Source organism: Pteropus vampyrus, unplaced genomic scaffold (genome assembly GCF_000151845.1).
Source record: "Pteropus vampyrus isolate Shadow unplaced genomic scaffold, Pvam_2.0 Scaffold208, whole genome shotgun sequence".
Lineage (NCBI taxonomy): Eukaryota > Metazoa > Chordata > Mammalia > Chiroptera > Pteropodidae > Pteropus > Pteropus vampyrus.
The window spans coordinates 274,684-300,497 of record NW_011888989.1 but is presented as its reverse complement, the minus strand read 5'-3'; the positions used below and the strand labels follow the sequence as shown (position 1 = coordinate 300,497).

Genomic DNA, 25,814 nt, shown 5'->3' with positions numbered 1-25,814 from the left:
TTGTTGAGTCCATGTAATATATTATTTATTTCAGTTTTTTTATTCTTCATTTCCGACTTTTTTTTTTTTTTTTTTTTTAGACTTTCTGTCTCTTTTTGTAAGTTCTCACTCAGGTCATCTGCTCTTCCTCTCAGCTTATTGATCATTTATAACTAGTGATTTGAACTCTATGTCTGGTTGATTGCTTTTCTTCATTTTGTTTAATTTTTTTTTTCTGGATTTTTGTTCTGTTCTTTTGTTTGGACATGTTTCTTTGTGTCCTTATTTTGGCTACATCTCTGTTTTTGTTTCTATGTATTATGTATATATGCTACATCTCCCATGCTGGAAAGGTTGCCTTATACAGTAGGTGTCCTGTGAGGCCCAGAAGTGCAGCTTCCCTGATCATCTCAGCCGGGATCTCCAGGGGTGTCCCTTGCATATATTGTGTATGCCCTTCTGTTGTAGTTGGGTTTTGATTGCTATTGGCACATCAGTGGGCGGGATTTACCTTCAGGATGACTAGCCAGGAGGACTGGCACTGACTACAGTGGATGAAATTTTGTTTGGGGCTGTGCCACAGAGACAGATTCACTTTAGTGGGGCTTTGGTGACTGTTGAATCCTCTCTTTGTGTGTGTCATTTGTGGAGCTAATTGTTTCATGCTCTGGTATTATCTAAAGCTGTCCATCAGATATTTTGTTTCAGGGGCCCTTTGGGAGGGGCTTCAGTGTATGCTTTGGTCTGCCACTGTCTTGCTGATCCTGGGGCCACCTGGTAGAAGCTACAAAGTGATCTGTGGCTGGGTGAAGGCAGGACTCAACAAAAAAACAGTGGTACCTGCCAGGAAGAAGTGTATTTTTTTAATCAGGAAATGTTTTCATCCTTAATTTCATTAGTTACTACTTTCTCTCTCTCTTTCTTTTTTTAATTATTGACTGTAGGTTTAATCTCTAAGTCTTTTTTTGATCTATTTTCATCTCCTATTTCCACTAAGTTTGGAATAAATTTTCTAAGGCTGTCTTCTCATTCAGTAATTCTTTTTCCCATAGTTTCTAAATCATATATCTGTTACTGTAAGAAAATGGCCCCCATTATCTTCCTATTGTCCTTTTTTTACTCTTTATCACTCTCTTACATTGTTTCAAAGATTCAACCTTCTTTTGAATCATGTTGAGAACACAAGCTAAATTTTCTAGAATTTCTTTCTGTTTATTGTATTGAATTTATTTTAAAAGGAACCAATTTCTATGAGTTTTTATAATATTTCTCTTCATTTGAACCAGAGAATACTTTTTATAATTTGTGATAGTAATGCATGGAATGCAACAACAGATACTTTTCTTGTCTTAAAAATATCTATACCAAGCAACCCAAGTGTCCATTGATGGATGATGAATGAATAAACAAAATTTAGTATATACATAGAGTGCAATATTGCTCAGCCTTAAAAAGGAAAGAAATTCTGACACATGCTATAATATGAATGAACCTTGAAGACATTATGCTAAATGAAATAAGCCAGTCACAAAAGGACAAACACTGAATGATTCTACTTATATGAGGTACCTAAGGTAGTCAAATTTATAGAGGCCGTAAGCCAGTGGTGGTTGCTAGGGGCTAGGAGGAAGAGAAAAGAGGCATTGTTGTTTAATGAATAAAGAGTTTCAGTTTGGGATAATAAGAAAGTTTGGGAAACATATAGTGTTGATGGTTGAACAACAATTTGAATGTATTAATGGCACTGAACTGTACACTCAAAATGGTTAAAATGACAAATTTTGTGTTATTATATTTTACCACAATAAAAAAATTAAATTTTCAATGAAATGTACCAGATGGTCTGTGTATAAAGAGATATTTTACTCAAATTTATACTTTTTATACACAGGTAAAGTAAAATTAACAAGCTTCAGGAAAAAGAGAGAATTACCAAACCAATATGCATCAGTAGCACATACATTGCTTACCTTCTGGGATGTGGTAACTGTTGGGATCCCCAGAGTCTCCAACCTGCTTTTCCTCTAGCTCTTCCCACTCCAAGTTTGGGACATGTCAATGATACTGTAACCATTAAAAATTTCTCAGAATATTTGGTCTGAAGACTCTCTTCATCTATGGTTTTAATTATTGATCATGGTTTTCAATATTGATCAGTTTTTTTTTTTTTTTGCCTTTTTTTTCTATTTAACTTTCCCATAGGAGTGAATGTGGGGTGTGGGTAGACTAAAGTAGGCACTTGACACCTGATCCCTGCTGTGAAAAGCGGATATTTAGCAATTGGTTTTAGCCCTCTTAGGTCAACATCTACTAAGAGACATTTTTTTCCTAATTATTATTATTTTTTTACTGAGACATTTTTTCCCTTTTCATCATATTGTGACCACAATTTTTAAGTATTTAGAGTTAGCCAGACAAGCCATGGGAAAAAAATGGACAGAAAGGAAATTGAACATTTTTTTCCTTGATGTAACTGACTTTTCTGTTTTTTCTTTTTAATTATTGATTTTAAAATAATGAAACAACTGAGAAAAAAAACAAAATGCCACAATCCCACTATTATAATAACTACTGTTGATTTGTTAAAAGTCATCTATTGTTAGGTAGATACAGGTATAAAAACAGGTAAAAAAAGGAAAGAAATTAATTGTTAGATAAAAAGCCTGCTCATAAGGACACTCATCCAATCCTCACAAAATCCTGAGGTAGCCATTATTACTCATTTTTTATCTTTTCCTGAAAAGAATTTTATATTTCTCTAACTATTAATCAAAATTTTTACATAAATGGGGTAATATTAAAAGCACTATGCTTTGCTTTCTTAAGTTAATAAAACATATTGGGGAATTTTCTCCATAATCACAATTGGATCCTCTCAATCTTCTACGCTTGGGATGCAGTGCCCCAATGGTAAACACTTGGTTTTTCCTGTTGTTGCTATTCCTACAATCCAGCAAAGAATATTTTGTAAATGCGCCCAAGAAATTTTTGATAAATTACATATATTTAAAAAACTGTGTCAAGAAAATGGACCCAATAGCATACATATGCTTCTCCTAAACCCTCATCATACCTGGCTACCATCAAACTTAAAATTTTTGCTTTCTGATTGGAGTATCTTTTTAAAAAATTACTTTATTATTTTCTTTTAGAGCAGTTGTAGGTTTACAGCAAAAGTGAGCAGAAAGTACAGAAAATTCCCATGTACTCCTTGTCCCTACATATGTATAGCCTCCCCTATTATCAACATCACCATCCACAATGGTATATATGTTACAATTTATAAACTTATATTGACACAACATTATCACCCAAAGCCCCTGGTTTAATTAGGACTCATTTGTGGTGTTGTCAATTGTATGTGTTTCAAAAAACGTGTGGTAACATGTATCTACCATTAAGTGTCATATGGAATAGTGTCACTGACTTCAAAATTCTCTGTATTCCTCTTGTTCATTTTTCCTCCCCCTCCACAATCCCTGGCAACTACTCATCATTTTACTGTCTGCATGGTTTTGCTTTTTCCGGAATGTCATATAGTTGGAATCATACAGTACGTAACATTTTCAGATTCTTTCACTTAGTCATAAGCATTTAAAATTCCTCCATGTCTTTTCATAGCTTGATAGCTCATAATAATAATCTATGGTCTGAATTTATCCACTTGCATAATGAAAGACATTTTGGTTGATGCCAAATATGGGCAATTATAAATAAAGCTGTTGTAAATATCTGTGTACAGGTTTTTATATGGACTTAAGTTTTCAGCTTTTTTGAGTACGCGAGGGAGCATGATTACTGGATTCTGTGGAAGGCTATGTTTAGTTTTGTAAGAAAGTCCAAACTATCTCCCAAAGTGTCTGTACCAATTTGCATTCCTATTGGCAATAAAGAAGTTTCTGCTGCTCCATTCCTTGTCAGCATTTGGTGTTGACAGTGTTTTGGATTATTACCATTCTAATAGGTGTATAGAAGTACCTCATTCTTGTTTTAAGTTGCATTTTCATGATGACAGATGATGTGCATCTTTTCAAATGATTATTTGACATTTTTATGTCTTCTTTTGTGAGATGCCCAGGTATTTTGCCTATTTAAAAACTGAGTAGTTTATTTTCTTATTGTTGAGATTTAAGAGTTCTTTGTATATTTTGAACAACAGTCTTTATCAGATATGTCTTTTACAAATATTTTCTTCTCATCTCTTTATGGAATTGTTTATGTGTTTATTGGCTATTATAAATTTTTTTCCTTAAAAACTGACTTTAGGTTTTTTTTTATCTGTTCTTCAAATGGTTTGTCTTTTCTTTAACAATATAAGTTCTAAGTAAATTAAGGAAGTCAGCTTTTTGCCTGATTTTAAAATCAGTGTCCTTTCTTCTTTTTTAGTTCTTATTTTTTAGAACTTTTTTTCCACTGAAATTTTTTATGTATGCAATGCAATTTATTAGTACACTTCCTTTATGGCTTTAGATCTTCTGTTCTGCTTAGAAATAACTTATTCCTGTCCAGGACTATATATTATTCATTCATGCTTTCTTAATAAAATTTTTGTGTTTTTTTAATATTGAAATCTTTTATTTATCTATAATTTGTACATATGAAATCAGGAATGATAAGATATTTTGATGTATGTGTGTGTATTTCAATAGTTTGCTTAGCTGCCCTTATACCATTTACGACAAAATCTCTCCCACACTGATTTGAAATATTATCTTAATTGTGAACTAAAATTTCTAATATCCAGGGACCTACTTCCTAACCATCTACTTTTCTGTTGTTTTATTACTCTATTTCTTCATCAACTATTTTAATTATTATAGTTTCATAGTATGTTTTAATTCATGGCAAGCTAATTTTCCTTTATTATTCTCATTATCCAAAAACATCATAGCTTTGCTCACAATTTGGTTTTGATAAATCTAGGGTTACTTTGCTGTTTAAAAGCATCTCACTTAAAGATTCCACCAAAAAAAAAAAAACTGTTAGAAATGATCAATGAATTTAGTAAAGTTGCGGGTTACAAAATTATTATTCAGAAGTCAGTGGCATTTTTATATACCCATGATGAACTTTTGGAAAGAGAAATTAAGAAAACAATCCCATTTACAACTGCATTGAAAACTATAAAATACCTAGCAATCAAATTAACCAAGGAGGTAAAAGACTTGTTCTCAGAAAATTATGTCATTAAAAAAATAAATTTAAAAAGATACAAATAAATGACAGCATATACCATCCTTCCATCATCATTAAAATGGCCTTACTATCCAAAGCAATTTATAGATTCAATAAATCCCTATCCAAATATCAACTAAATTTTTCAGAGAGCTAGAACAAATAATCCTGAAATTTATATGGAACCGTCAAAGAACTCAAATAGCATGGCAATCTTGAGAATGAAGAACAAAGTTGGAGGTATCACAATACCTAACATCAAAGTATATTACAAGGCTACAGTAATCAAAACAGCATGGCAATGGCATAAAAACAGATATATTGATCAATGGAAGAGAACTGAGAGCCCAGAAATAAAGCCACGCCTATATGCTCACTTAATATATGACAAATGAGGTAAAATATACAATTGGGTAAAGAATGTCTTCAATAAATGGTGTTGGGAAAATTGGACAGATACATGCAAAAACAAAATGAAACTGGAACACCTTCTTACAACATATACAAGAATGGACTCAAAATGAATTAAAGACTTAAATGTAAGAACCAAAACCATAAAACTTCTAGAAGAAAACATAGACAGTAAACTCTCTGATATTGCTAACAGTAATTTCTTTTTGGATATATCTCCCTGGTCAAGGGAAACAAAAGAAAAAATAAACAAACGGAACTACATCAAACAAAAAAGATTTGCAAAGGAAATATCAACAAAACAAAAAGACAACTGACTGTTTGGGAGAAGATATTTGCTAATGGTACATCTGATAAGAGGTTAATATCTAAAATATATAAAGAACTCATACAATTCAACAAAAAAAAGAAAACAAACAATCCAATTTAAAAATAGGCAGAAGACTTGAACAGTTATTTCTCCAAAGAAGAAATACAGATGGCCAATAATGTGTAAAAAGATGCTCAAGGTCACTAATCATCAGAGAAATGCAAATTAAAACCACAATGAGATATCACCTGACATCTGTCAGAATGGCTATCATCAATAAATCAAAGAACAACAAGTGCTGAAGAGGATGCAGGGAAAAGAGAACCCTCGTACATTGTTGGTGAGATTGAAAATTGGTACAGTCACTATGGAAAACAGCTGGAGGTTCCTCAAAAAATTAAAAATGGAGATACCTTATGACCCAGCAATTGCAATTCTGGGTATTTATACAAAGAAAATCAAAACAATAATTTGTAAAGATCTATGCACCCCTATGTACATGACAGCACAATTTACAATAGCCAAGATATGGAAGTAACCTAAATGCCCCAAAACAGATGATTGGATAAAGAAGTTATGGTTCATATATATGATAGAATATTACTCAGCCATTAAAAAAATAAAATCCTACCATTGGCAACACATGGATAGGCCTAGAGGTTATTATGCTGAGTGAAATAAGTCAGATAGAGAAAGATAAATACCATATGGTTTCACTTACATGCAAATCTAAGGAACAAAAAGAATAAACTAATCAAAAAAGACTCACAAATTCAGAGGACAATTTGGTGACAGCCAGAAGTACAAATTAGTAGTTGATAGATGGTTATGATATTGGGGAGCACGGCATAGGGGCATAGGGAATGCAGTTAGCATCAATATATTGGCTAGGTAGAAAACCGGAGGAGAGAAGGAGCAATAGGGGAATCATTTTATAAACTATATAAATGTCTAACTAATGTACTGTATACCTGAAACTAATAAAAATATAAAGCAGAGAAAAAAATAATTTAAAAAAGGATTCTACTTGTGACGTCAGAAGTATGGTACTGTGAAAGATGTCCCTACATCTCCCTTATTTTTTCAGAAATACAATCCTGAAAATAATTCAGATCAAAAATTCTAGGAGTTGAGAAAAAAATTAGACCAGCAGAGTGAGTTTTTAACAAAGAGATTGTAACCCTAAAAGAATGAAATAGAACTTCTGGAGATAAAGAACACACTAAAAGAAATGAAGAATAAAATAGCAAGCTTGGGAAATAGAGTTGATGAAATTAAAGAAAGGGTCAGTGATATTGAAGACAGAAATCTAAAAATAATTCAGAAAGAAGAGTGACCAAAGAATGAAAAATAATGAAAGAGAAGTACGAGAATAGCTGATACCACCAGGAAAGGCAATATGAGAATAATTGCAATTCCAGAAGAAGAAGAGAAGCATATTTAGACAAATAGTTGATGAGCATTTCCCAAATCCAAGAAATGAGCTGGAGTTCTGAATTCAAGAAGCTAATAGAACACCCAATTATCTCTCAACCCAAAAAGGCCTTCTTCAAGACACATTATAATAAAATTTTCAAAAATTAATGTCAAAGAAAGAATTCTCAAGGAAGCCAGAGAAAAGAAGATAGTAACCTATAAAGGAAAATCCATTAGAATATCTTTGGACTTCTCAGCACAAACCTTACAATCAAGAAAAGAGTGAAACCAAATATTCAATCCATTAAATGAAAGGAATTAACGGCCAAGAATAAAGTATCAAGAAAACCTCTTTTTTATATATGAAAGAGAAATAAAGACCTTTATAGACATACACAAGTTGAGGAAATTCTTCACTATGAGGCCTGTGTTACAGAAAATACTAAAAGGGGTCAACCCACTTGAAACGAAATGACAAAAATAATACATAACTATGAGTAAGGCGACTCGTGGCCATATAGAAGCAGAAGAGCGCAACCCTTACTAAGTGTTGGGCATTATAAGCTTAAATAATAAGAGATTTGCTGTTGCATGAAAAAAATAAATGTTCAGCATACATAGGGACAATTTGAGACAACAATAATAGGCAAAAGGAGGATCGAATATCCAAATTTGCAAAGAGAATGGAAATAAGGCACACACAGACAAGAAGGACCAAAGAAAATCCACAAAATTCCACCAAATTAAAATAACAGACAGAAATGCAAGGATAAGGAAACACCAAGCTACCAGAAAGCAAAAGATAAAATGGCTATAGGAAAAACTCATATTTCAATAATCACCCTAAATGTAAAAGGATTGAACTCAGCAATAAAAAGGCACAGAGTTGCAGATTAGATCAAAAAACACCCAACTATATGCTGCCTCCAGGAGAAACATATCAATTCCAAACACAAATATAGACTCAAGTGAAAGGGTAAAAAATGATATTTCAAGCAGATGTCATTCAGAGAAAAGAGGGAGTAGCAGTACTAATAGTAGACAAGAAACTTCAAAATTAGAAAGGTAAAAAAAGATACTGAGGGACACTTCATAATGATAAAGGGAATCATATACCAAGAAGACATAACACTTATTAATATCTATGCTCACAGTCAGAGATCCCCAAAATATATAAAGCAATTACTAACAGAACTAAAGGGAGAAACAGACCAAAATACTATCATATTAGGAGATCTAAATACCCCACTGTCGGATATGAACAGACCATCCAAAAAGAAAATGAATAAGGAAATAACATCCTTAAATGACACATTAGACCAAATGGACATAATTGACATTTATGGAACCTTTGATCCTAAAACAGCTGTTTATACATTCGTCTCTAGTGCACATGGAACATTCCCAAGGATTGACAACATACTAGAATACAAAACTAGCCTCAACAAATGTAAGAGGGTTGAAATCATACCAACCATATTCTCTGATCATAATGCTTTGAAGCTAGAGATCAACTGTAAAAAGAAAGCAGAAAGAACCACAAATATATGGAGATTGAAGAACATGCTACTGAAAAATGACTGGATCAGAAAAGAAATGAAAAGATGGATCAAGAGATACATAGAAACAAATGACAATGATAGCACAATATATCAAAACTTTTGGGACATGGCATAGTAGTAATAAGAGGAAAGTTCATATCATTACAGATCTATCTCAAAAAACAAGAATGAGCCCAAATAACCTAACATTTCATCTTTAAAAAACTAGAAAAAGAGCAAATGAACCTTGAAGAAATAATTAGAATTAGAGCAGAAATAAATGAAATTGAAAATAACAATGACAACAAAAACAATAAAAAAATTAATGCAACAAAGACCTGGTTCTTTGAATTTAATAAAATTGACAAACCCATGGCTAAAATCACTAAAGAAAAAAGAAAAAGGACACAAATAAACAAAATTGGGATGAAAGAGGAGAAATTACAACTGATAACGCAGAAATACAAAGAGTCATACAAGAATACTATGAAAAAGTATATAACACCAAATTTAATAACCTAGAAGAAATAGACCAGTACTTAGAAAAATACAAACTTCCTAGACTGAATAAAGAAGACTGGAAAATCTAAGTAGATCAATCACCAGTATGAAAATTGAAACAATCATCAAAAACCTACCAAAAAGTAAAAGTCCAGGACCAAATGGCTTCACCAGTGAATTCTACCAAACATTCAAAGATTGAATACTTGTTCTCCTCAAACTCTTCCAAAAAATTGAAGAAGAAGCAGTACTTCCTAACTCATTTTAAGAGGCCAGTGTTACCTTGACACCAAACCTGGTAAAGATAACACAAAAAAAGAAAACTACAGACTAATATCTCTCATGAACACAGATGCAAAAATCCTAAATAAGATACTGGTGAACCAAATACAACATATTAAAAAGATTGTGCACCATAACTAAGTGGGCTTCATCCTAGGGACAATGGGATAGTTTAACACACGCAATTTGATAAATGTAATATACTGCATAAACAAATTAAAAAAAAAGAAAGATATGATCATATTCATAGATGCAAAAAAATGCCTTCGACAAGATACAGACTCAATTTATGATCAAAACACTTTTAAAAATCGGTATAGAAGGAAAGTACCTTAATAAAATAAAGGCCGTATATGACAAACCCTCAGCCAACATGATACTTAATGGTGAAAAACTAAAATCTTCCCTCTAAGATCAGGAACAAGACAAAGCTGTCTACTATCACCGCTGTTATTCAACATAACATTGGGGGTCCTAGTTGTACAATCAAGCAAGAGAAAGAAATAAATGCAGTCAAACAGAAAATGAAGAGGTCAAACTGTCACTATTTGTGGGCGACATGAATCTCTACATAGAAAATCCTAAAGATTCTACAAGAATACTAGAAATAATAAGCAAATACAGTAGAAATAAATAAGCAAATACAGTAAAGTTTTATGAAAAAAATTAATGTTCAAAAATCCATAGCATTATTATACTCTAATAATGAATTCCAACAAAAAGAATAAAATACCTAGAAATAAATCTAATGAAACTTGTGAAGGAACTACAGTAAAAACTATAAGACTCTAATGAAAGAAATTGAAGAAGACACAAAGAAATTGAAAAATTTCCATGTTTTTGAATTGGAAAAGTCAACATAGTTAAAATGACCTTACTATCAAAGCATTATACAGATTTAATCCCCATTAAAATCCCATGGGCACTTTTAAAGAAATAGAATGAAAAATCATCAGATTTGTATAGAATCACAAAAGACCCCAAATTGACAGCCATGAGAAAAAAAGAACAAGGCTGGAGGCATCACTCTGCCTGACTTCTAATTATACTACAAAGCAACAATAATCAAAACGGCATGATATTGGCAGAAAAACAGACATACAAACCAATGGAACAGAATTGAGAGTCCAGAAGTAGACTCCTGTTTATATGGCAAATAATTTTCAATAAAGGAGCCAAAAACATACAATGGAGAAAGGAAAGCCTCTTCAATATAGGGAGCTGGGAAAAGTGGAAAGTCACCTACAGAAGAATGAAACAAGATTGTTGTCTATCACCACACACCAAAATTAACTCAGAATGGGTTAATGGCCTGAATAGAAGACATGAAACAATAAATTGCATAGAAGAAAACATAGGAACTAAACTCAAGGACTTTGAATTTAAAGAAGAGTTTATGAATTTTACCTCAAAGACAAGGGAAGTAAAAGCAAAAAGAAATAAATGGAACTATATCAAACTAAAAAGTTTCTGCACAACAAAAGAAACTATCGACAAGATAAAGTAACAATTATCCAAATGGGAAAATATATTTTCAAGTAACGCCTCCAATAAGGGCTTAATATCCAAAATACACAAAAAACTCATACAACTCAAGAACAACAAACAAACAAACAAACAAAAACACCAGTTAAGAAGTGGGCAGAGAACCTGAACGGATACTTCTCCCTAGAGGACATACAAATGGACAGCAAACATAGAAAAGGATGCTCAACATCACTGGCTATTAGAGAAATGCTAATCAAAACCACAATGAAATACAATCTTACTCTTGTCAGAATGGATGTTACAAACAGGACAAGTAATAACAAAAATTTGAGAGGATATGGAGAAAAAAGAACCTTATACACTGCTAATGGAACTGCAAATTGGTAAAGCCGCTATGGAAAACAGTTTAGAGTTTCCTCAAAAAACTTAGCAGGATTCTGGGAAACGTGTCAGAGTGAGAGACATCCTCAGATCTCTCTCCTTGTAACAACAATAAGCTGAACATCTAAAACTGAACAACAACAACAAAAATACACCCAAACGGCACATCAGCACATCTCAGCATGATCCGCACGTAAGAATTACCACAGGTCAGAACCCCGGGTGTCGGGCGGTGGACTTGGAGAAACAAAGAAGCTGCCTCTTCCAGCCACCGGATCTCCTTGCAGGAGGAGGGTGAAGGGTGAAGGTGCGGCGACTTCCTTGAACAACCCTGTGCGGAAGTGCCAGGACTTCTACACAGCTGGCAGCAAGGCCCAGTCACTAAGACAGAAAGCAGAGAAGCAGGACAGGGCTGCAGAGAAATAACAGTTGATTTTTACGGGCCGTGGATGCAAAACCGAGGCTGAGTCACAGGCCCCAACACCCAACCCAGAGGGCCCCTCCCCCCATACCATCCAAGAATGATCACCACAGAGCTCCAGAGGAATGAGCAAATGCTACCAAAACTATGTGCTAACATCAAAAGGGATTGAAACTGAGAGTAGTGAGTGTTATTAAATTTCTACAAGAAAATTAAAAAACACACACACGCACACACATTATTTAGTCTTTATATAAAGCAGGGGTCCAAGAGGCTTAGACACCAACTAATATAAACCAAAAGAAAAGTGCCTTCCTTGTAGCAGGCTAAGGAGAGGCCTTTACATAACAAATCTTCTTTCTGGAAAAAAACAGAAGAATACACTTCCATTAAAGCTCAGGAGGAGAAATAGTCCACTAAACACCATGAACAACTAAGGTGACAAGGCATCTCAGAAAGAAAGAAAAAAATCTCCAGAAAATAAGCTTAGAGACATAGTTATATGTGCCTTAAATGATAGAAAATAGGGATGGTACTTCCAAAAAAACTCAATAAGATCAAAAATAATGCATATCAACAATTCCAAGAATTGAAAAACAACAAAATGAGCAGAGCAAAGAAATTGAAACCTTCAATAAGAATAGAATAGATCTTCTGGAGATAAAAAAAACACACTGCAAGAGCTGAAAAATGAAAGAACAAGCTTGGGAAATAAAGTTGACCAAATAGAGGAAAGGATCAATGATATCGAAGACAGAAATCTAGAAATAAATCAGAAGGAAGAAGAGAGAAACCGAAGAATGAAAAACAATAAAAGAGAAATACAGGAACTAGCTGATACCATCAGGAGAGGAAACATGAAAATAATGGGCATTAAGGAAGACGAGGGAAAGAAGTAGGGACTAGAAAGCATTTTCAGACAATAGTGGACGACAATTTCTCAAATCTGAGGAATGAGCTGGAGCTTGGAATTCAAGAAGTCAACAGAACACCCAATTATCTCAACCCAAAAACACCTTCACCAAAACATTGTATCAAATTTATCAAAAATCAATGACAAAGACTGAATTTTCAGGGCAACCAGGGAAAAGAAAATGGTAACTTATAAAGGAAAACCCATTAGATTATGGTCAGACTTCTCAGCACTACCTTACACGCCAGAAAGGAATCAAATATTCAAAATTTAAGTGAAAGGAACTACTAGCCTAGAATAATGTATCCACCTAAGCTCTCCTTTAGATATGAAGAAGAAATTAAGACCTTTCTAGACAAACAAAAATTGAGAGAATTCTCCACTATAAGCCTTGCACTACAGAAAATATTGAAAGGGGTCAGTTTACCTAAAACAAAATAACAACAACAAAATAAATAATTAGGAGTAAAGTGACTCTCAGCAAACAGAAGCAGAGGAGTGCAATCCTTACTAAGAATAGGACATTATAAGCTTAAATAATAAGTAGAGAATTGTTATAGCAAAATGGTAATGAATGTTCAGCATACATAGGGACAAATTGAGATATTAATGACTGAAAAAGGGAAGATTCAAAGATCCACATTTGCAAAAAGGAATGGAGATAAGACACATGCAGAAGAAAATGGACGACTGTATATATATATATACACATACACACACACACACACACACACACACACACACATATATACGTATATATATGTGTATATATATATATAACAATCCTTTTCTTATTTGTAAAGGTAATCACACACCAAAGATTCAGAACTGAAGTATATAACATAAAACAAGAAAAACTACAGGCAAAACCCATAAAAGCCAAGCAAAATAAAGAAAACAGAAATACAAGGATGATGAAGCAATAGAAACACCGAGCTGCCAGAAAGCAAAAGATAAAATGTCTATAAGACATATTTCAAAAATCACCCTAAATGTAAATGGACTGAACTCACCAATAAAAAGGCACAGAGCTGCAGAATGGATCAAAAAACAAAATCGGTCTATGACCATGCCACCCTGAACAAGCCCGATCCTGTCTGACCCCGGAAACTAAGCAGAGTAGGGCCCGGTTAGTACTTGATTGGGAGACCACCTAGGAAGACCAGGTGCTTTAGGTGTAAAAAATAAAAAATAAGGAATTGTAAGCTGACGAGGTCTTTGCAATCTGTGAGGTCAACTAAGGGTTGCCTCGCCTAAAAAAAAAAAAAAAAAAGAAAAGAATAGAAAAGAAAAGAAAAAAAAAAGAAAAGAAAAAGAAAAAGAAACAACTACATGCTGCCGCCAGGAGAAACAACTCAGCTCCAAACACAAATATAGACTCAAAGTGAAAGGGTGGAAAATGATATTTCAAAAAAATGGCATTCAGAGATAAGTGGGAGAAGCGGTACAAATATCAGACAAAATAGGCTTCAAAATAAAAAAGATAATGAAACATACTGAGGGACACTTAATAATGATAAGGGAATCATGCACCAAGAAGACATAACACTTATTAATATCTATGCTCCTAATCAGGGAGCCTCGAAATATGTACAACAATTACCAATAGAACTAAAGGGAGAAACAGACCAAAACACTATCATAGTAGGGAACTTAAATACCCCACTGTCAGATATGGACAGATCATCCAAACAGAAAATGTATAAGGAAATAAGATCCTTAAATGACATATTATATCAACTAGACATAATTGACATATACAGAGACTTCCATCTCAAAACACCTGCTTATATTCTTCTGTAGTTCACATGGAACAGACTCAAGAATTGACCACATACTGGTACACAGAAATAGCCTCAAAAAATAAAAGAGGATTGAAATCATAGCAACCGTATTCACTGATCATAATGCTTTGAAACTAGAGATCAACTGCAAAAAGAAATCAGGAAGAACCACAAATACCCGGAAATTAAACAATATCCTACTGAAGAATAACTGGGTCACAGAAGAAATACAAAGAGATCAAGAAATACACAGAAATGAATGATAATGATAGTACAACATATCAAAACTTTTGGGACAGGGCAAAAGCAGTTATAGGAGGAAAGTTCATATCATTACAGGCCTATCTCCAAAAACAAGAATGAGTCCAAATAAACAACCTAACACTTCATCTTAAAAAAACTAGAAAAAGAAGAACAAATTTGGCTGAAATTCAGCAGAAGAAAAGAAATTGTCAAAAATAGAGCAGAAATAAACGAAATTGAAAAGAAAAGAAAAAAAAAACAATAGAAAAAAATGCAACAAAGTGCTGGTTCTTTGAAAAGGTTAATACAATTGCCAAACTCCTGGCTAGACTCACTAAAGAAAAAAGAGAAAGGACACAAATAAACAAAATAAGGGATGAAAGAGGAGAAATTATGACTGAAAACGTAGAAATACAGAGGATCATGCAAGAACACTATGAAAACGTAGAAATACAGAGGATCATGCAAGAACACTATAACATCAAATTTAGTAATCTGGAAGAAATGGACCAGTACTTAAAAAAATACAACCTTCCTAGACTGAATAAAAAAGATCTGGAAAATCTAAATAGATCTATCAGCAGTATGAAAATTGAAATAATCATCAAAAACCTCCCCAAAACTAAAAGTCTAAGACCAGATGGCTTCACCAGTGAATTCTACCAAACATTCAAAAATATTTAATACTTATTCTCCTTAAACTCTTCCAAAAAATTGAAGAGGAGGCAATACTTCCCAACTCGTTTTATGAGGCCAATATTACTCTGATACCAAAAGTTGGTAAAGATAACCCAAAAAAGAAATCTATAGATCTATATCTCTCATGAACGCAGATGTAAAAATCCTAAATAAGATACTAGTGAACCGAATACAGCAACGTATTAAATAGATTATACACCACGATCAAGTGGGCTTCATTCCAAGGGGCACAGAGGTGGTTCAACATACACAAATTGATTAATGTGATAAACCACATAAATAAATTTAAAAAAAAGAATCATATGATCATATCAATAGATGCAGAACAAGATTTCGACAAGATACAGCACCCATTTATGATCAAAACACTTAACGAAATCGATATAGAAGAAAAGTACCTTAACATAATAAAGGCCATCTGTGACAAACTCTCATCCAACATTATACTTAATGGTGAAAAACTGAAAACCTTCCCTCTAAGATCAGGAACAAGGCAAGGCTGTCTAGTATCACCACTGTTATTCAATATAACATTGGCGGTCCTAGCAAGTGCAATCCACCAAGAGAAAGATATAAAAGGCATCCAAATAGAAAATGAAGAAGTCAAACTGTCACTATTTACAGATGACATAATTCTTTACATAGAAAACCCTAAAGACTCCACAAGAACACTACTAGAAACAATAAGCAAATACAGTAAAGTCTCTAAATACAAAATCAACGTTCAAAAACCCATAGTGTTCCTCTCTAATAATAAAGCATCAGAAAAAGAAGTTGAAAAAATAATTCCTTTTGCAATTGAAACAAAAAGAATAAAATACCTAGGAATTAATTTAACAAAACATGTGAAGGACCAATATAATGAAAACTACAAGACCTTATTAAAAGAAATCAAAGAGGATATAAAGAATTGGAAACGTACTCTGTGTTCTTGGATTGGAAGAATCAACATAGTTAAAATGACCATATTACCTAAAGCATTATGCAGATGTAATGCAATCCCCATCGACATCCCATCAGCATTTTTTAAAGAAATAGAACAAAAAATCATCAGATTTGCATGAAAGCACAATAGACCCCAAATTGCCAAAACCATCCTGAGAAAAAAGAACAAGGCTGGAGGCATCATTCTGCCTGACTTCAAATTATACTACAAAGCGACAGTAATCAAAACGGCATGGTATTGGCAGAAAAACAGACACACGGACCAGGAGAACAGAATCGAGATTCCAGCAGTCAACCCATTTTTATGTGGACAAATAATTATCAACAAAAAGCCAAAACATATAGTGGAGAAAGGAAAGCCTCTTCATTAGATGGTGCTGGGTAAATTGGAAGGCCACCTGCAAAAGAATAAAACTAGACTACTGTCTATCACCACACAGCAAAATTAACTCAAAATGTAATATAGACCTGAATATAAGACCGGAATCAATAAAATGCTTAGAGGAAAACATAGGAACTAAGCTCAAGGACCTTGGACTTAAAGAGGATTTTATGAATTTGACCTCAAAGACAAGGGAAGTAAAAGCAAAAATAAATGAATGGGACTACATCAAACTAAAAAGCTTTTGCTCCACAAAAGAGATCATCAACAACATAAAGAGACAACCATCCAAATGGGAAAATATATTTGTAAGCAATGCCTCTGATAAGGGACTAATATCTAAAATATACAAAAACTCATACGACTCAATAACAACAAAAAAACAAACGATCCAATCAAAAAATGGGAAGAGGACCTGAACAGACACTTCTCCCTAGAGGACATATAAATGGCCAACAAACATGAAAAGATGCTCAACATTACTAGCTATTAGAGAAATGCAAATCAAAACCACAATGAGATACCATCTCGCACCTGTTAGAATAGCTATAATCAGCATGACAAGTAATAACAAATGTTGGAGAGGATGCGGAGAAAAAGGAAGCCTCTTACACTGCTGGTGGGACTGCAAATTGGTACAGCCACTATGGAAAACAGTATGGTGGTTCCTCAAAAACCTAAGAATTGATCTGCCATATGATCCAGCAATCCCTTATTAGGTATTAACCCCAAAGTCTTGAAAACCCATATCCAAAAAGATATTTGCACACTGATGTTCATAGCAGCACTATTCACAGTGTCTTGGGCATGGAAGCAACTAAAGTGTCCTACTATAGATGATTGGCTAAAAAAGCTGTGATACATATATACAATGGACTATTACTCAGTCATACGAAGAGATGAAATACTGCCATTTGCGACAACATGGATGGACCTCGAGATAATCATGCTAAGCGAAATAAGCCAGACAGAAAAGGTTGAAAATCACATGATATCACTTATATGTGGGATATAAACCTAAAAGAAACAAATTAACAGGACAAACAGAGACTCAAGGACATGAACAATGGACTCGTGGTTACCAGAGGGTAGGGGGTGAGTGAGGAGGAAAGACAGAGAGAGAGTAGAGGGGGTCAAATATAGGGCTGTGGCGGGAGGGTGAAGTGGGTAAAGGGGAACTGGACTTTGGGTGGTAATCACACAATAGAATATATAGATGTCAAATTATAATGTACACCTGAAAATTATATAATTGTCTTAACCAATGTTAACCCAATAAGCAATTAAAAAAAAAAAAAAAGATGCGTTTTTGAAGCTGTAGGCTACACAAAGATGTACAACATAACCACGTTCTGAGCAGACCTCCAAGGTTAGGGGATTAGAGTACTGCATATATGGCTTGGAGTTAGCTAAGAAAGTGGGAGCAGTTTCTGGGAGAAGAGGATTGGAGGCAAAGGACTCTGAGCACTATAAAACATTTTGTCAGTTCTGGAGTGAGAAAGAATGTGGCTGTTGATTCTCAGCTAGAAGAAATTATGTTATGTCAATATCTAACCATCAGCTTCTCCCTAACCTCCTTAGAAACTCCTTTCTCATTCCATCCTAGACTTATGGAAAAGAGAAAGAATTTAAAGTTATAATAATCAGGAGATCTTGTAAAATAGCCCCTTACAAAATCATTCTAAATTTTGTCAGTAAACATCTGGGCAACATTTATCCTCTGCAAGTAAATAAATCACATATGCAATTTTAGCTTGAGCACTCAAGTTAACATTTATTGTGTTTTATCTGTTACATTTGATTTATAGCTTCTGAAAACCAAAATGTTCTCTTAAATTCTCTCCTAAGGAAAACCTAACACAAATATATATAAAGGGAAGAAATAAAAAATATACTATATAATTACTTAGGACTTCTTGTTCTTCTAGTATAACTAAGATTATTTTTATTTAGAAATTGATTTTCAGAATATTAAGCACTAAGTCTTGGATTTTTGTCTCATCATAGGATTATTGATTAAGTTCCTTTTTAGTGCCTGGTTTGATAAATACTGGTGACATACTACAAAATAATTATAGATGTGTTAGTGAGACAGCAGGCAAACAGAATTAATTTTAAAAAGGCCCCATGGCTATTATAAAACCCAAATCACAAAATAAATATAATATCAAGTTTCCAAAACATCATGAAGCTAGGTTTCCAGAATCAGAACTTGAAATGAGTTTAGGTTTAAGAATAAGATTGTAGGGCAAGAGTCTGATGAGATCACGAAAAGTTCAATTCTAACTTTTTAAAAGGCCTTGTTTTCTTATGATTTAAGAAAAATGGTTGTGAACTTTTCTCATGTTCCTCTTTCATTGTGATTCTTTATGTAGCACTACTCATTAAAAAACTAAAATTATAAAAATATAGCCCCTTGGGAAATGCTGCTGTCCCCAGGTTTAAGGCTGCCTCATATTGAGGGGGCTGTGAAAACTGCTGCCCAGTCTCCTGAGGATCTCAATGCTGGACTCCAGCTCACTAGAGCAGTACAGTTATAAAGAGAGAATAAACTATACTCCATTATTATTATCATTATTATTATTATTTTTTTTTTTTTTATTTTGGCAATTTTTCCTTGACACATTTTGGGTGAAGTTGAGACTCCATATGTGTACACAAGATGAAGGGGACCCTTTGGTAAATTAAGAAATCTTCTCCCCAAAATTGATGATATATTGCAACTGATGCTTTCAAGAATGGCTTCAATCAGCAACTGGTCTTGCCACTAAATCTCTGCCAAACACAAGAGCACATATCATTCATTATAAAACCAAGGTACCTTCCAAATTCATTAGTTTGTATCTAACAATTCTAGATAGCTGGTCACATCAGTCTATTACCTGTGAATTAATTTTTCAACAAGTTTGGTTGGAATATTTTCCAAGAGTTTTTATAACTTTAAAGTTTCGTGGTTGCTTTATTATGATTTAAAATATTTTTTCAGAAGATCTGCTTTTAAAATTTCCAAGACAAATACTAATATAGCCAAGCTTAATGACTTAGAGTTTTGTGGATATTAATCACATATTTGTCCATTACAGGAGACCCAGACTCTGTTTAAGGAGGAAAATCTTGACCTGATCCTACCTCAGAGTATGAATTTAGCCTATGTTTCCAGGAAAATGCCTTAATGAGTTATGATGATGATAATGATGATGATGATGATGATGATAATGTCTCTGCTTAGGGGTCCGACAAAGCAAATGAATCTATGAACATGAACTTATGGAAAAGTATTTCAAGTTTTGGCAAAGAACTTTACGCTGCTCAATAATCAAAAGCTTGGTTGCAGAGAAATTGAATTAAAGTGGTGAAAGAATGAACAGAATCAGATATTTTTACTTCCAATTTCTCATTGAAAAAGTTAGAAGTATAGAATACATAGATAGATAGATGATAGATTGATAGATAGATAGATAAATAGATAGATAGATGATAGATAGATAAGGAGATAATAGTAATGTGAAGTAAAGATAGGAATAATCGAGAATAACAAAATTCCAAGAGAATTTCCCCAAATTTGAATGTCGATGATGATAGAGTAAGAAAAACACACTTGGATTACATATGGCTTGGCCTCTGAATCTACGGGATCCCTCAACACTAGGCCCTAAAGAAGGCAGGAACATAATGTCCTCTGCCTGTTCCTCACTGTGGTAGACTTTTCCCAACCTTTGGGCCCTGCCTCATGAGCCTGCCAGAATTATTCTTCCAATAGCTATGTTTTTTCTATATTTAGAGACTACTGTCCCCAGGGCTCAGCACAGCTGAAAATGAAGAAAACAAGTGGTGACCACTGCCCTGTGAAGTGAATGCTACTTAGGGAAAGGCTTGGAAAACAGGCATAAGGAGTGGTGTGCTCAGTACTTTGAACATAGACTGAGAACAGCTACAGATGTGTCTCACTGTCCCACACTGTAGGAGAACCCAGTGGGCAGAGGAAGTGTTCTTATCTAGTCCAGAAGATGCCCACCCTACTAGAAGATGCCTGCTCAGTCCCACAAAAAGGGAAGGCAGATGTGAAACCTACTGTTGAGGCAGACCAGAAGGGAGAAGCTTGGAAATTCACAGTGAAAATAGTGTTGAACTAAGGACAGTTTACCTACTCTGTCTTTTGGAAAACTGAAGGTATGCATAGATTTCTGTCCTTTCATGTATAAATGGAGAGAGGAAAAAACTATCATGGGACTCATTAAGAGAGACTGTAATACACAAGAGGAATGTGGCATGGGTGAAAATACTGAGAGGAAGAGCTTGCTTTTGAAAATGATTTTCTACAGAAAATAGAAGAAAAATATAAAACACGCTAAATGCTCCCAGTAAAATACAAAAACTATGAAAAAAAAAGTGCAGGTGCTATATGGTGAACATTAAGTAAGTCATATATTCTTTAGACCTAACACAGTTTAGGTCTTGTGGCATTTCAAACCCCCATGCCTTTGCATATTCTGTCTTTCTGCCAGCTGTGCCTTACTTCCCTCCTAGGCCTGGCAAAGTCCTATTCATGCTACCTGATGCAGACTACATACCACCTCTTCTAAAAGCCTTCCCAGATGCTGTAGGCACACCCTTACTGCCTTCTCCACACACAAAAACAATGGGTTTTACCCTCTAGTACCTGACATTTCAGATTATATATCATTTATAACAGAATAACTATAGGTTCTCAGTGACAGGGCTTATATTTCATTCATCTCTATAACTCTGACCCATTCTAGTTTCTGATATACAATCAAGACTAATAAATAAATGAAAGCCCCAGAAAGATAAGAATAGATGACAACTTCTTTTTATAACTGGGACCTCAACAGATGTCCACAGTAGGACAAAGACAAAGGATAAGGCAGAATGAGGAAATATATATTGATAACCTGCTACGCTCAAAGCATTAAAGTACTAAAAGAACATTTAATATCTTACCAATCCTTTTCAAAGAATTATAGTTTTAGTATATTGTCACAAACTAGCTTAGTAACTTTTGGGACATAATATAATGGCCATAGAAAACTAACTCTTTATAAGAAATTACTGCAGTACCAGCATTTTTCAATTTAAAAACAAATACTCAAATTTATTAACAGATTGATTTTGAGATACTTGAATAGCATTTCCCCTTAGAAACAGTGTGCTTAAGTCCCAGACCAAACTTCATAGGCTTGTTTAACCCAGAAGGTTGTTAGATTATACCAGTAACTAAAGTGAGTTGCAAAAAGTATAAGCTAGATTTGATTCAACTTCATTGCCATATAGCCAAGTGGTCACAAAACCAAAATGATATTTCCTGACTATCTCACAAATGTGCTGTGAATCAACTAGGATAATACAAGTAACACTCCTCTGATAAGTGCACCATGATATAGAACAAGAAGGGCTACTAATAGTTTAACTATTATAAAACCTAACTGTACATTAAAATACTGTCTTGCAGGAAAATCCATGTTCCCTTCTGCCACAGGACTCCAAGTGTTCATCTCTGATGAAGAAGTAGAACAAGTACGCTCTCTGACCCCTGGTGTCACATGAGCTTTATGATTGGGCTTTCCATACATAGAGATTACGAAGAGAAACAAAGTGTAATGTACATTAAAGTGTCGAGTGTTTACAGATTTTTGTGAGAAAATCATTATGGAGATGATAATCAAAACAATAGCAACATATCAAAGTATTTCAAGATGTCTGAGTTTTAAGAACAAGCAATGGTAACACATATGGAATAACAAAGATGGGGTGGGATGAGGGCTGACACATAATCAACGCAATCTCCTGAAACCTCCTGTCAAATAACATGATTGGAACACCTTGTATCACGTTTCCTCTTCTCAGACATAAGCCCTTGTTCCTGAAGTCAGCATCCCCTCATCACAGAACTTGCTACCATGGCAAAAGCCAGCCAAGCCTACGTCTGAAAGACTTTTCATAAATCAGCTTGACTCCACTTCCAGCCTCCTTCCTTCTCTGTCTGCTGTGTGTTCAGTGCCTTCCTGCTTCACCTTGCCTCTGGTTCAGTTCAGCCCCAACTCCATCTTTACTGCCTCAATTTAGCTGATCTCCCTGCCTTCACAATTGGCTACATATATCAGGACCTCTTTGGTTTTCCAAGTATCCTCTTTTGAGGATGGCCTATACTAATGGTCCTGGAAGAGTGGATCTCTTACTTAAATCTCACACTTATCTTTTAGACCCAAAGTATTTTCTGAATCATTCATATTTCAAGTACTTGCCCCACCCCTCTTTCTCTCTCCCCATAGAAAAAAAAAAATTTGTTTTTTACTTACATGAGCATGACAAAGTTCTCACTGGGTTTTGTTCAGTCTCCCCCATTCAGTAATTATAAATTTATGTGAAAAAGATAAGGATGCCATTTGTAAGTAGATATCAGCTAGCCTGATCAGATGTATTGAGAACTAACATAAAAATTTCCACAAAGATTAAAACTAGACTATAATTTAGAAAAAGGTAGTGTCTGTTACCATAGCACTGATCAAAGCCACAGAAGAGGGAACAAAAGACGTGATTTAAAACCCTGATCTGCAACTAACTAGCTGTGGGACCTGAGGTATATTTCTTAAGTTCTTTGAGCATGGTTTCCTTATTTATGTAAAGAAAAAAAGAATCAGAGATTTTAGTCTTTTCTAGGACTATCATTTTATAATTCTATGACTAAAATCAGTTATTTATTTATAAGCCTAAAATGAAATTAAAACATATGAAAAAATACATATTTAAAACCAAGAAATTTAAAAATGTGTTCCAAAGAAAGATTTATTATTCATAGTTATGAAGCATGAGTCTATTAAAAACATCTGGCTATTGATTGAAGCTTGACATTTCTTTAACAAAAAGTAGTATACATTTTAATAAGCTTGCCTTTGGATCTCATTCTTTATTATTTTGAGATGTATATCTGTCTGTCTAGCTGCCTATTCATAATTTATCAATATGCCCCCATATGTGTGTGTACATAAAACCACACAAACATAAGAATAAACGGAAAAGTAAAGAAGCACCAGAATTAGATCTGACCAGAAAGGAAGGAATGGGACTTACAGGAGCTGCTGAATTTTTGACTGTGACACTGGGGGTGGTAGCTCGCAGGGCTCCACTCACTCCATGGTAGTATTTGAAGCATATCTTAGTTTCAGCTGAAAGACAAAAATGAAATGAAACTGAGAAATAAAATATAAATCAGAAAGAGATAGCCAGGGCAAGAGAAGACACCTTCAAGAACTACAACTTGATTTCTTCCATGAGCCAAGGCAGGTACCACATGATAGTCAAGAGGTCTAACTGAATTCTAAAAATGTCATAAAAATTGCTTCGGCCTTAGTATTTTTGTATACAAGTTAAATCTATTTAGACTTCTCTATTAGAGGCTATCTAAAGAGATTATTGCTTTTAAATCCTTAGTTCTAAGGGAGGTAGTTTGATGCTTACCACCAGTCTGTTTCTTTTGTAAATTTTCTGTTATAAAATACTTTATTGTGATTAATTGCTTGGTAAGTTGGAGGAAAGTTTTGAGAAGTCATTGAAATACATGAACATGAGACATATTTTCTACACATCAGTAAACTCTTTGCATCACCATTTGTTTTTCTTCAAAGTTCTATATATGTAAGCAGTAAAGATATGACCTTGAGGGATTATGCTGCCTGGGTTGGAAGTTTAGCTCTGTTATTGAAAATCTATGAGACAATGAGCAAGTCGACTTCCCTGTAACCCCTATCCCTTAAGTGTAAAATGGAATCAGCAATAACAGCTACCTTATAAGATGCTGGATAATTAAATAAAAGTGTTAATAGGTGCTCAGTAAATGTTAGTGATAATGACGACAATGAGGATAACTAGATAATAATACTGTGTCTCATTACTTTCTGGCAATTTGTTCTGTAGAGGACAATATCTATGGCCAAGCTGAGTTTAGTTCATTTGAAGATGATCTGCTTTTCCCAATTCAGTTTATAGAGCTTTTTCTTTGAATTTGAAAAATTTGCCAGGCTATATCCCTTACTGTAATTTGGTTTGCTACAATATGAGGAATCTCCAATTTAAAATTCTATTTGTCACATCTAAGAATTTGTCAAATTCTCAGAATTCAATTATAATGTTTTTTAAAAATAATGTCTACAAATTTATTCACATAAATGTAAAATATATTCATTGTGGAAAATGTGAACAACAAAGAAAAGTAAAAAAAAAAATCTTCTGAGTGTTCTTTGCATACTGAGAGTACACACTTCAAATATATTGCAGGTTCTGTTCCAGACCACTTCAATAAAGCAAATATCACAATAGAGTCATATGAACTTCTTGGTTTTCCATTGCATATAAAAGTTACGTTTGTACTATACAGTAGTCTATTAAGTGTGCAATAGCATTATGTCTAAAAAAGGTACATACCTTAATTTTAAAAAAATTTATTGCTAAAAATTGCTAACCATCATGAACCTTAAGCGATTCATAATCTTTATTTGCTGGTGAAGGGTCTTCCCTAGTAACATCAACAATCACTGATCACAGATCAACATAACAAATATAATAATAACAATACACTCTGAAACAATGCAAAAATTACCAAAATGTGACACAGAGATGCAAAATGAACAAATGCTATTGGAAAAAATGAAGCCGATAGACTTGCTTGACATAAAGTTGTCATAAACCTTCAATTTGCAAAATAACGCAGTATCTGCTAAGTGCAATAAAATAAAGCATGCCTGCATAAATTTTATACAACAATGCATTTTGATTTTTTTTTAATTAACATTATTGCATAAGCATGTTAAACTATCATTTAAAACTTTGTATATAATATTCCTTGTTCTATGAAATAATTGAATTTATTTGTAATTTGTAAACATTCTCCTATTTTTGGAAATTTTGTCTTTTTTCTACAGATCAATG

General features: G+C 33.9%; 1 protein-coding gene and 1 pseudogene across 1 annotated transcript in view; one reads left to right on the top strand and one right to left on the bottom strand.

The window, feature by feature from the left end:
* HECW1 (HECT, C2 and WW domain containing E3 ubiquitin protein ligase 1) overlaps positions 1-25,814 on the bottom strand; it is a 483,256-nt gene that overhangs the window by 240,170 nt on the left and 217,272 nt on the right. Inside the window, exon 4 of the mRNA XM_011372467.2 lies at positions 23,961-24,055. Coding sequence (XP_011370769.2) covers positions 23,961-24,055 — 95 coding nt within the window. The remainder of the gene's footprint in view (positions 1-23,960; positions 24,056-25,814) is intronic.
* LOC111747065 lies at positions 13,878-13,996 on the top strand (annotated as a pseudogene).